The sequence below is a fragment of the Brassica oleracea genome, chromosome C3, assembly GCF_000695525.1.
Source record: "Brassica oleracea var. oleracea cultivar TO1000 chromosome C3, BOL, whole genome shotgun sequence".
Taxonomy (NCBI): domain Eukaryota; kingdom Viridiplantae; phylum Streptophyta; class Magnoliopsida; order Brassicales; family Brassicaceae; genus Brassica; species Brassica oleracea.
Window position 1 is genome coordinate 53,475,188 of NC_027750.1, and position 12,348 is coordinate 53,487,535.

At 38.1% G+C, this 12,348-nt stretch overlaps 2 protein-coding genes across 2 annotated transcripts; one reads left to right on the top strand and one right to left on the bottom strand.

Annotated features, from left to right (window-relative positions):
- Positions 1-4,051: 4,051 nt before the first annotated feature.
- On the top strand, positions 4,052-9,476 carry LOC106335356 (V-type proton ATPase subunit a3). The gene is made up of 18 exons (XM_013773863.1): positions 4,052-4,387; positions 4,610-4,654; positions 4,765-4,887; positions 4,982-5,089; positions 5,336-5,443; positions 5,533-5,706; positions 5,971-6,108; positions 6,490-6,597; positions 6,701-6,808; positions 6,927-7,075; positions 7,207-7,360; positions 7,463-7,623; positions 7,741-7,947; positions 8,045-8,228; positions 8,324-8,407; positions 8,502-8,695; positions 8,793-8,852; positions 8,948-9,476. Exons 1-18 carry the CDS (start codon positions 4,235-4,237, stop codon positions 9,150-9,152), a joined length of 2,463 nt encoding a protein of 820 aa, XP_013629317.1. The 5' UTR covers positions 4,052-4,234; the 3' UTR covers positions 9,153-9,476.
- Positions 9,477-9,839: 363 nt separating this feature from the next.
- LOC106334388 (BAHD acyltransferase At3g29680-like) lies at positions 9,840-11,359 on the bottom strand. Its single transcript, XM_013772675.1, has one exon. The coding sequence runs from the start codon at positions 11,293-11,295 to the stop codon at positions 9,949-9,951; it is 1,347 nt and encodes a 448-aa protein (XP_013628129.1). The 5' UTR covers positions 11,296-11,359; the 3' UTR covers positions 9,840-9,948.
- Between the last annotated feature and the right edge of the window lie 989 nt (positions 11,360-12,348).

A 12,348-nucleotide genomic window follows, 5' to 3' on the forward strand; every position in this document is an offset into this window, starting at 1 on the left:
GTCAATACATTTCTAATAAGCAAACAAGCCACACGGCTAAATGTGATATAATGCAATAAGGCCACACAACCAAAGTGATATATGATGCATAATAAGTCACACAGATTTATTAAGCAAGAGTATCGACCAAACAAGCAATTTCTATATGTTTTCATGTGGCCATATGGTTATAATGTAAACCTAGCATACTGATTCTATATGTACAAGAGTGGAATTATGGAACCTCAATTTAAAACAATCAGATCATGCAAAGGTGATAATAATCAGATCATGCGTATAACATAAACATGTTGGTCAGGATGATATATGATGCAAACTGGCCACACGGCCAAGTAGATATGATGCACTCAATCTTAGCAATCAGATTCTATATGTGCAAGGGTAATATTAAAACATTCCATCAAGATTTAGCAATTAATCAATCAGTTTCAGGTATGAGATTTAGCTAGACTAACAATCAGATTCAATTAGGTTTTATCAAGACTAGCAATTTGATCAATAATCGAAAATAATCAAACGGATTCAAGCATTACACAATTTAGGGTTTCGATCCAAAAATAGGGTTTCAATTATGAAAAACCAAAACAATCAGTTTCAAGGCTGATTCTATCAATTTTATTAATCAGTTTCAAGGCTGATATTTATCAATACTAGAATATAGATTTCAAGCATGAATTTCAGTGAATCAGTTTCAAGGCTGATTGGTATTTAGCATAAACCATGTGTAAATAATTTATCTAGTATCCGAATTTATCAAACCTCAAAAACATATAATCAGATCAATCAATTTAATCGAACTTATAATCTTAAACCTCAAGACATTAGATTTTATCACGAATCTATCAATCTATCGGATTATATAAGCAAAGAAAGCTAACAACCTATCGGATTCAATCAATGTTTTAACAGGCTGGTCGGTTTAAACAATTTTAAATCAGATGAACAATTAACCAAGTAGGATGAGAAAATAAATCTATCAATTTAACGGTCAAACAATTCTAGCATCATAGCATCAGATTTAATCATATTTAAAACCTCAATGATCAAAACCGAAAACAATTTTGATTTCAAAATATTCGATTAGGGTTTTAATATGTAATTTGATAATTATAGTATAATTAATTATGATACTTATATTATTTAGGGTTTATAGATATAAGGTTAGGGTTTATCGGATTTTAACTTGTAAAAATCGATTTGGGGTTTTAATCATGTAAGAACATGATTTAGGGTTTGGGGTATCGAACTTTTAGAGCTTCGATTTACCCAATTAGGATTTTTGATCTATTACCCTATGGTTTTGATTCATAAATATTAGGGTTTTAGGGTTTCATTCTTTATCAATCAATCCATGTTCGATTATGGGTTCTTAGGTTTTGAATTACCTTTTAACCTTAAATGATTGTTGAATCGGACCACCAAAGGAGTTGAGCCGCGAGCTGGACACAAACGAGACGCGAGCTGGAATGGATCGAGTCGCTTCTATCGGGCCGCAGACGTCCTTTGTTGCTTGATCGGGAACGCCTTGATCGTCAGACGCGAGCTGGAACATATGCGGGAACAAGAGACGTGATCGGGGTTTAGGGTTCGTCAGATCGCCGGCTAGGGTTAGGGTTTTAAGGTTTTTCGATTTGGGTATTAGCGTAGGGATTTAGAGTTTCGTGCTGATAACGTGTTGTAAACTTAAGGATTTCGAATCTGTAAATTCTTGTTATTATTAATCAATCATAAGGTGCCCTTATATATGAGAGTTACAAAGAGATAAAAGGAAAGACATAAATATGGAAAATGTATAAATACAAGGAAAATGAAACTAGGGTTTCTCCTTCTCTAAGTTGTCTCTCTCTCCTACGGCCGCCTCTCTCTCTTTAGGTATTGAGCCGGTTATGGACCGGACCGGTTATGGACATCTATAATATGATTTATAACACATTTAGTTTTGCTTTAGTATTTGAGTTTTTTTCCCGAAAGGGTTAAAGGACTCGATCGATGTGGGAACCTTGTCGGTCTTCTTGATGAAAGAAAAAGCGCAAAAGTGAAGGTGTATACAATATATATATTCATTTTTGGTCAGATGCTTGTTACTAGTTACTCCAATAAAACTAATAAATTGAAATGATTTTTAAATTGTGGAGAAAATATACAAAAATAAAAGGAAGTATATTAAAATAAATGAGGAAGGTGGAGGAATTTGACAAATGGCCAGCTCTTCATGCCAGCTTTTGTCCCCATCATCCATGTGTAATATTTACTTCCTTTGTATTTTTACTAACTCTTATCGCCGCTCTTTTATTTCATTATACATTGTGTATTAATTTTTTTTGGTAAAATACATTGTGGATTAGTTGGAACACAAAATTACACACAAACGAAAATCGAGATCAAATCTTCACAACACACACTTCAACCTATCTGACTCAAACAATTAATGTAGCTTAGTAGTTATAAATTTATAATATCATCATTATTAACACAACGTAAATCATCCAATGCTTTAATTTAGTCGTAATTAACACCTTATCTATCGTTGTGAGGTGACCTGATTATGGTTGAGCTTATTAACGATTATGACATGATTCCCTAAGTCCTAATGCATCCTTTGATGGGTGAACTCTGTTCGTTATTAAAAAAAAAACAATAATCAAACATACTCGTATAAGGATTTGCGGTCATGTCGGCAACGATATTCGGAATTAAATACTTTTGATATAAATAGGTATAGTGGATCTGATCTTTGAAAAGAGTTAGGCAATGAATAATTTAGAAGGTAGAAGACGACAAAAAACACTTTTTAGAGCCAAGATATGGTATGATCTTTTTTTTTTGTCAAAAGATATGGTATGATCTCTCTCGAATCTTTCCTCTCTTTACTTTTTTTTGTTTTTGGGTGTCAACGAAGTTGCTTCGTAATGTGAACTAGGCACTCTCAGGAAGGAACTAGAGGAGATAACATCGGCGGGTGCGTCAAGTCAAACCATTTGCTGAATAAGTTTCCTTTTCTGTTTTGGTTTTTTTTTTTTTTTGTCGATTCTGTTTTGGTAAAATCACTGAATAAGTTACAAGCCATTTTTATATAAAAATGAAAAAAATGGGTTCTATTCCGTAGATAAAACGTCTAGTTTACAAATAGTATATTAGTACCAAAGTACTTGCACATCTTGTAGTCATATTGTTATCACAGTGAGATAGTCATATTGTTATCACAGTGAGACTTTTTTAGTCTTATAGTTCGGCGAGATGCTTCCCAAAGGAATCGCAATTTCTGAATATTTATTTTTCATGTTTTCTGTTATCCTCTTAAATAATTATAGATATTTTTAATAATATCTGTAGATCTCAATCAACTCACATGGATGTACTACTGAACTTTTTGAAAAGGTTCCTTGTGCACTTTTCAAACATTCCTTTTTAAATTATATAAAGTATAGATGGGACCTTTACCAATTAATTGATACCAAATCAATCATTCATTAGTGGACTGAAAACAAAGATATAATCATTCATCTACATTATTGACCTTGTATTATATCAATGCTAATTATTTTCCCTTTTTAGTTGCTATACAAAAAGTTTCCTTGTCTACATTATTATATAGTATATACTATAGCCTAGCTCGAAACTCTGCTAACTCTATCCATCGATCTCTATTCCTTTATAACCAAGTTTCAACATTTATGTTTATTGTTTCTTCTTACTCGGTGGATCTAGATGGGCGCCAACTTTAATGAATTGAGAGTATTAATTCATCGTTTGTTAGAGTTTGAATGGGGACCATCTTCTGACATGTTTCTTGCTTTTTTCAATCCTATCCGTTCTAGCTCCGTAGATCTCAGTGTATATATTAATACGCATAGTTCAATTTTCTTTTATTATTTCCTTGGGCTTTTTACAAATGGAAAAACACAATGGCGGTTCTTAATCGAGTATTATCACTCATGGGCCAAGATGGGTCTAACTTTTAAAGTATCGATTGATTTAGCCCATATGTTTTGTGAGACCACACCACGAAGCCCGCTCGATTTCAGCCAGAGTCCAAAACACACAATTATTTAACGAAGAGGGGGCAATATAGGGATTTCACAATACCAACGTGGGACTAGGCTGAGGATCAAATAATTACAGCTCTCCTCCTCTCCTCTCATCTCTGACAATCATCGTCATCATACATTTTCGATTTCTCGTTTGGGTTAATAGAGATAACAAGTTCATCGACGACGACGAACGAGTATCATCGATGGCGGAAAACGGCGGCGGCGGTGGATGTTGTCCGCCGATGGATCTGATGCGTTCTGAGCCGATGCAGCTCGTCCAGCTCATCGTTCCCATGGAATCTGCTCATCTCACCGTCTCTTACCTTGGAGATCTCGGCCTCGTCCAATTCAAAGACGTGCGTGATCCTTCTTAATCGTCCATTGCAATCCAATCTCTGACGAACGATTTTATCGTTGTTCATCATTTTGACTTTTGACGTTTGGTTTGTTTTTCTTTTGGATCTTAAGAGATGATGAGATTTAGATCTTTCGTCAATGCTTTTTTTTTTTGGCGTTTGTTGTGAATCAGAATAACTCTCTTCTTATTAAACCAGTTTTTTTTATAATGTTGATTTCAGCTTAATTCAGAGAAGAGTCCGTTTCAACGTACTTACGCAGCTCAGGTAAATAAATTCATGTTTATGTGATTGATTGTGTAGGAAGGAATGTAATACGATCTAAGAATGTATATCATTGTGATAATTCTTCTCTTGGCTTTGACGGATTAAAAAAGATCAAAAGATGTGGAGAGATGGCGAGGAAGATTCGTTTCTTCAAGGATCAAATGTCAAAAGCTGGAGTTTTACCCAAGGAGATGCTTGGGAAAGAAAATGACATTGACTTGGATGATGTTGAGGTAAAATGAAGATACCTGCTTGGCTGCTCTTCATTTTCTATGTTTTCGGTTAATTTACTTTTTTTTTTTTTTAATCTTCTTCTTGGCTTGTCAGGTAAAGCTTGGAGAGCTAGAAGCTGAACTTGTTGAAATCAATGCTAACAATGACAAGTTGCAGCGATCCTATAATGAACTTATGGAGTACAAGTTGGTTCTTGAGAAGGTATATGTTTTTCTATTTTCTTGATTCAGGGCTTTGAAGATGTTAGGTTGTATTAGGCAAAGGAGTAGCATGTTTTTGATTTATTTAAATTGTAGTTATCGGTTTTTAAATCTTTATTTTCCATAAGCTGAACCTAGGATACTAAGGTTTTCATGGTGATAAGTAGGATTCTCATGTTACTATGGTTGAATCCCTGGATGGGCATCTACTATCTATGCCAAATTAATCTGAATGTGATCTTTTCAGGCTGGTGAGTTCTTTTCTTCTGCTCATAGAAGTGCCACGGCTCAACAGAGAGAAACAGAATCACCACGAGCGTCTGAAGATCTGCTGGAGTCTCCTTTATTGCAGGAAGTACGACAGATGCAGCTATTCTCCTAATCAAAGTTTTTTCGCATTTTCTTATTTAGTCACCAACAGTTAAGATAATTCCTTTTAAACAGGAGAAGTCCATTGATGCGTCTAAGCAAGTAAAGCTTGGATTTCTCACCGGATTAGTGCCTCGTGAAAAGTCGATGGTGTTTGAGAGGATTCTATTCCGTGCTACTAGGGGAAACGTCTATGTTCGGCAGACTGTCGTTGAGGAGACGGTCATTGACCCCAACTCTGGAGAGAAGGTTAGATGCTTCTGCTTTTCTTTTAAATTTTCTCAGACATAGGAAGGAGTTCAGTTGTTCTTTCCTTTTGCAATATTTTTTTTGTATCATCATATGTACATGCTAGATATTTGAAAAATAGAAGTACCTATGTGGTTTATCTTTTTGATCTACAGAGCCAAGAGTTCATTCAACATTTGAAATGCTGATGATGCATTATAAAACAAATTTAATTTTCTCTGTGTCAATTCGAAATTGACTTTCTTAACTTCAAAAAAATGGCAGGCTGAGAAAAATGTTTTTGTTGTCTTCTATTCCGGGGAAAGAGCAAAAAGCAAAATCCTTAAGATATGTGAAGCTTTTGGGGCCAATCGTTATCCCTTCAGCGAGGATCTTAGAAAACAAGCTCAAATGATAACTGAGGTATGTATTATCTTTCTTGTTAATGCTCCTGCTGATAGGTGTGGACCGTGTGTGGGGGTAAATATTCATATATATACATTTGGTGATAAACCTTTTACTTCCCTGTATTGTTTGTTCTTTCTTTGTGCATGGCTTTCTTGGACATGAGTTATAGATAGCAAAAGTTCGGGTATATGTTGACACTCAGATGTCCAACAGAAACTAGTGCATGAGAACATGATATTTTGATGTATTGAAATTGTGTGGATGCTAGTTTTAAAGTCGGTAGCATCCATGTGATGATGTATCGTAGGCTAGCAATTTCATCATGACATTGTATAATGATGATACCGTAAACCAAGAAACTGTCTAACCATGTTTAATTCATTCACAACGTTTCAGGTTTCAGGTCGATTAACTGAGCTTAAAACCACCATAGATGCTGGGTTAGGTCACCGTAACATTTTGTTGCAGACCATTGGAGACAAATTTGAGCTATGGAGCCTCAAGGTATTATCCTGTGCAGATCAATGCTAAGCGGTCTCTGTTGAGTGTTGACAAATCTGTTCTAATCCATGCAAGTTGACGTCAACTTTATAATTACCAATTGCAGGTTCGCAAGGAGAAAGCTATCTATCATACTTTGAACATGCTTAGTCTTGATGTGACTAAGAAGTGCCTTGTGGCCGAGGGCTGGAGTCCTGTCTTTGCATCAAAAGAAGTGAGTTATTCGTTTTGTTGCACTCTGAATTGCATTTTAGAACATTATATTGCGTGAAAGTGAGTTACTGGTTTTGATAATTTCGGAATACTTAGTAGAATAAGGTTTGTTTATGCAGATTCAAGAAGCTTTAGAGCGTGCTGCAGTTGACTCCAATTCGCAAGTTGGATCAATATTCCAGATTCTGAGGACCAAAGAGTTGCCACCGACTTATTTCCGCACAAACAAATTTACTTCTGCAATCCAGGAAATTGTTGATGCATATGGGTAATTGTCTTTCACTCTTTCTCTGACTCATAGGAAGTAGCTTTTGGTTATTATAAGAAAATGTGCTGTGGACTGCATTTAGTCTTGTTATAGTTTACTCTGATCAATCCTCTATGATCACCACTCTGCAGTGTTGCCAAGTATCAGGAAGCTAATCCGGGTGTATTCACAATCGTCACCTTCCCCTTCCTTTTCGCTGTTATGTTTGGTGATTGGGGGCATGGAATATGCTTGCTACTTGCAACCATGTACTTGATAGTGAGAGAAAAGAAACTTGCCAGCCAGGTGATACCCCAATTAATGATGCCTACGTTTGACTTGAGAGCACGAGATTGAATTCTTGCAAGTTTTAGATGCTAACTTTTCAATCTTGCTTTCTGACAACAGAAACTTGGGGATATTATGGAAATGGCTTTTGGCGGTCGTTATGTCATTATGATGATGTCACTCTTCTCAATATACACTGGTTTAATCTACAACGAGTTCTTCTCTATTCCATACCCGTTGTTTGCTCCCTCAGCCTATGATTGCCGTGATGCATCATGCAGGTATTCATATTAGTTCTAAAAGTTCCCATTTATATGAATACAAACGAATATTAGTAGCCTGAAAATACGTTGCGGTTCTGAACCTTTTTTTTCCTTTCTTTTATGGTCTACGTTCAGCGAGGCTACAACAATTGGTTTGATAAAGGTCAGGGACACTTATCCCTTTGGTCTAGATCCTGTGTGGCATGGTACCCGCAGCGAGCTGCCGTTCCTGAACTCGCTGAAGATGAAGATGTCAATCCTTCTTGGAGTTTCTCAGATGAACCTTGGGATCATAATGAGCTACTTCAATGCAAGATTCTTCAAATCGAGTGTGAATGTTTGGTATGTTTGGTTGATTTTTTTTTTGCAACATAGCAGGCTCTATTTTCAGTTCCATCAGTTATCATCACGACGTCTAATTTTGGGGAGGGGCTTGCAGGTTCCAGTTCATTCCCCAGATGATATTTTTGAACAGTTTGTTTGGGTATCTATCGGTCCTCATCATCATAAAGTGGTGCACTGGTTCTCAAGCAGATTTGTATCATGTTATGATATACATGTTCCTGAGCCCAACCGATGAGTTAGGAGAGAATCAACTTTTCCCTCACCAGAAAACGGTGCAGGTCAGGACCTCTGCCTAGTAATTACTGTTACGAGATCTAATAAGAAAAGCATTACTTTTCTCGTTTCACTCATCATTCTTCTTTCACATTTTCAGCTTGTGCTTCTCTTTCTGGCTCTTGTCTCTGTTCCCTGTATGTTGCTTCCCAAGCCGTTCATCTTGAAGAAACAACATGAAGCTGTTAGATTCTCTCCTTTTTCCCTTTTAGTTTCTACATAAAGGTCTTGTTTTTCTTTTGCCTTTGCTGCTCGTGCTAAATGGTTTCCATATCCAGAGGCATCAAGGTCAGTCATACGCACCTCTTGAGGAGACTGATGAGAGTCTTCATGTAGAGACAAGCGGAGGATCACATGGGCAAGAGGAGTTTGAATTCAGCGAGATATTTGTGCATCAGCTGATTCACACCATAGAGTTTGTGCTTGGAGCTGTTTCCAACACCGCTTCTTACCTGCGTCTATGGGCACTCAGGTATCCATCTCATCATCGAGTAGTAAGTAAGCTATATATATATATATATACTACTCATGGCTTAATAATATCATCATCCTTTGTGTGTGTGTTTCAGTCTTGCACACTCAGAGCTATCGTCAGTCTTCTATGAGAAGGTCCTCCTTCTCGCTTGGGGGTATGCGCATCCTCCTCTAACTATCTTTCTTTAGTCTAATTAATAGTAGCAAATCAAATAATCGATCTTTGTTTTGGCACTTAAAACAAAAACAGATACAACAATTGGTTGATTTTGATCGTTGGGATCATCGTCTTCGTATTCGCCACTGTGGGAGTGCTGCTGGTGATGGAGACATTGAGTGCATTCCTTCACGCACTGCGTCTCCACTGGGTTGAGTTCCAGAACAAATTCTACGAAGGAGATGGTTATAAGTTCGCTCCTTTCTCTTTCATTCTCACCGCAAGCGAAGACGAGTGAGTGATATGGATGGATCATTCTTCCATTCCCCTCCCATTCTCTCGCAAATTTGCATATATAAAAACAAAGGTTATTTATTTATTTTTGCGATTATGTTTTTTCCCTTCTCTCCACGTTCAGGGTGGAATTAAATAATTTGATTTATATGCCTGTGTGGAGATGAGATTTTTTACACAAAAGTGGGGGAGGGGATAATGGGATTTGTAACCCATTTGTTGTTGTGTTGTTTGGTATTAAATAAGTGAGGATTTGTTTCCCCTTACTAATACAGTTCATCTACTGAAAATTGTTTGTCAATAAAGAATCAACTACTCGATTTTGGTTGTTTGATGCATGATTATTATTTATTAGTATTTCTCGTCTGTGCATATTTTAAGAAAATAATAAGGTGCCATTCCTCTCTCCTTGACCGCCTTTGAACAATGGAAAGAGGGTGGACATACATACTTCATTGCATCATATTCATTCAAAAACTTTTTGGCGGTTGAATATATCAGATGATAGCAGTCGTTACAAAATTTCCAACGAGCTAATGATCTGGGCCACGTTGACCGCCGGAAGGCCACTATTGGACCAGTCAGCATGTCAAAAACAGTGTTTGAACAGACCTACAAGCCCTTCATTTTTTTTCGCTAAAATTTATTCATTTTTCCAAAGATTCAATCGTTTCAAAACGCTATAATCTTCCTCTTGTAATCTCGAGGTAGAGTTTTATTTATAAAGGTCTTGCAACTCCACAACTAATTTAAAACATCTTTGGAAAGGAGAAATGCAGTTCAAAACTTGTCAAGTTTTTTTACAATCCATTTCGGAACAAAGAAACAAAAACATCCGTCTCACATCTCTTCAAACACATGCCAATCTCCACACCACCAATCTCATCCCTCCTCTCCGACATAGTGAAGAGAATGTTTCTAGTGAGGCTTATATTCTCAGTATTAACGGGTCTTCCCCACCCAAAATCTGACCCGTATATCCCAAACCTGTTAGACCCAGCGACGATTACCTTCGGTGTACCTGGTTCCGCCCATTTTAATCCTTCCTCATACATCTCCCATAATGACTCCTCAGCACCTCGCGAACTCAAACCTCTTATCGAATCACCGAGAATCTCGACCCCATTGACAAACCCATCTTTCCCAGAAAACGTCGTCGCTTTGTATCGATAGAAATTGATAGGCAACACACAGTTCCCAAAGTAGTTCACGGGAACAGGCGGGTGTAACCGTTGTCTGAAATCAGCAACGTACATGAACGGAACCAGTCGATCTTCTTCCTCCTCGCCTCCACGTGCCTTCACCACACAGGCCAATACATAAGCGTAAGTGACTACGAAAGTCGACAAGTGTGGGAGATCGGGGCGAGTCGACTCCCTTCGCACCCGTTCTCTAAGCTTCTCCACGTCCTCATGACTCAGCTCGAGCGTGAGCTTGACGAGATCGTCAGTCTCTTCGGCGGCGGGATGAAGACTTACGGACCTTGCTACGCTTGCTTTGTCTCGCGAGATCTTAGCTTCGAGTTCGGCTGGAACGTTGACGACCGTACGATCTAAAACCATGGGTAGATCAAAATCTCGTGGTGCTGCCCCGTGTTTACATATGTGAGCCCACGACTTGAGAAACTTAACCACGGTTTTGCCGTCAGCGACAGCGTGGTGCAGCGAGAGTCCCATGCAGAAGCCTTGGCTCGGGAACAGTGTAATTTGCAGCGTCATGACAGGGGATGAGTAAGAAGAAACCGGCAGCTCGGGGACAAGAGCGCGTAGCTCCTTCCGGGGACGGATCCCTTTGGTGGAGTTCTGAGAGAAATCGGCGTCGGTCTCGGCCACTGTGAGGGAAACGGCGTCATGCGGCGAGATGAGGATGTGGGGTTTAGGAGCTTGTGGGTCCCAGTTAAGATGACCGGAGAGAGGGAGAAAGTGTGCGAGGACGAGGGAAAGGGACCGCTCGAGCTTGGGGAGGATAGCGGAGTGGAAGGAATCGCAAGATGATGATGACTCGGTGAGTTTGTAAAAGATGACTCGGTTTGTAGGAACGAGATGCAGCCAGAGTAGATCGAAGAATGTTAGTGGGAGGATGACCGGGGAGAGGGAGGGGGTTGCAGGACGAACCGGGGAGATTTTGATCACGTTTAAAGCCATCATGCAGGTAGGTACGTAGTTGTTAGTATTAATATTTTCATATATATCCCATGAGATTGGGGTTTGTGTGTGTATTCACCATTCAATCTGATTTCGTATCTTATCAACCAAGTCACTCTTTATTAAGGGAAGCAATGCATCCACCACCACCACGTTTAAAACGGCTTTTGGTAGGGTCAACACTGTCGTTTTATGCATAGGATTCTCTTTATATCACTATTAGGATTCAAGGGTTCTTTCCAGATTTAATCTTAGAGCATCTCCAATGGTACCCACCATTGGAGTCTTTAGCCATATTTTAATATTTTTTTTTCTTTTCTGAATAGTTAAGGACTTTGATCCTAATTATATGTCCAATGGTGTTACTACTACGAAGTCCTTATAATTTTTTTTTTTTTTTTTTAAGAAATTAAAAATTATGAAAGTTGCAAAACATTAAAATTGAAAATTCATTTATTGAATGATTAAATGCAAACATACAATAATTATTCATCTTCATCATTACCAAACTTGTTCCAAATATTTTCTACCAAATCATTTTTCAATCGTTCATGTAACTGCCTATCACGAAGATGAGTCCGTATAAGAAGCATATTAGCGAGATTTGGAGGCATCTCGGAAGTATTGGGTGCATCCACATTCGAACTTCTGGTCGAGGTTCCTTCTTCAAATTCAGATGTATCATACTGAGTGTATCCATTGCGTTCATTTTCTACTACCATATTGTGAAGTATGATACATGTTCGCATAACCATCCCTATCTGTTTCTTGTCCCACAAAATAGCCGGGTTTTTCACTATTGCAAATCGAGATTGCAATACTCCAAAAGCCCGCTCCACATCTTTTCGGGTTGATTCTTGAACTTTAGCAAATAACTCTGCTTTAGGACCTTGAGGAAGTGAGATAGATTGGATAAATGTTGACCATTTTGGATATATACCGTCAGTGAGGTAGTACGCCATATCATATTGGTGTCCGTTGACCACGTATTGTACCCTTGGAGCTCGACCTTGTAAAATGTCATCAAAAATAGGTGACCGATCGAAGACGTTAATA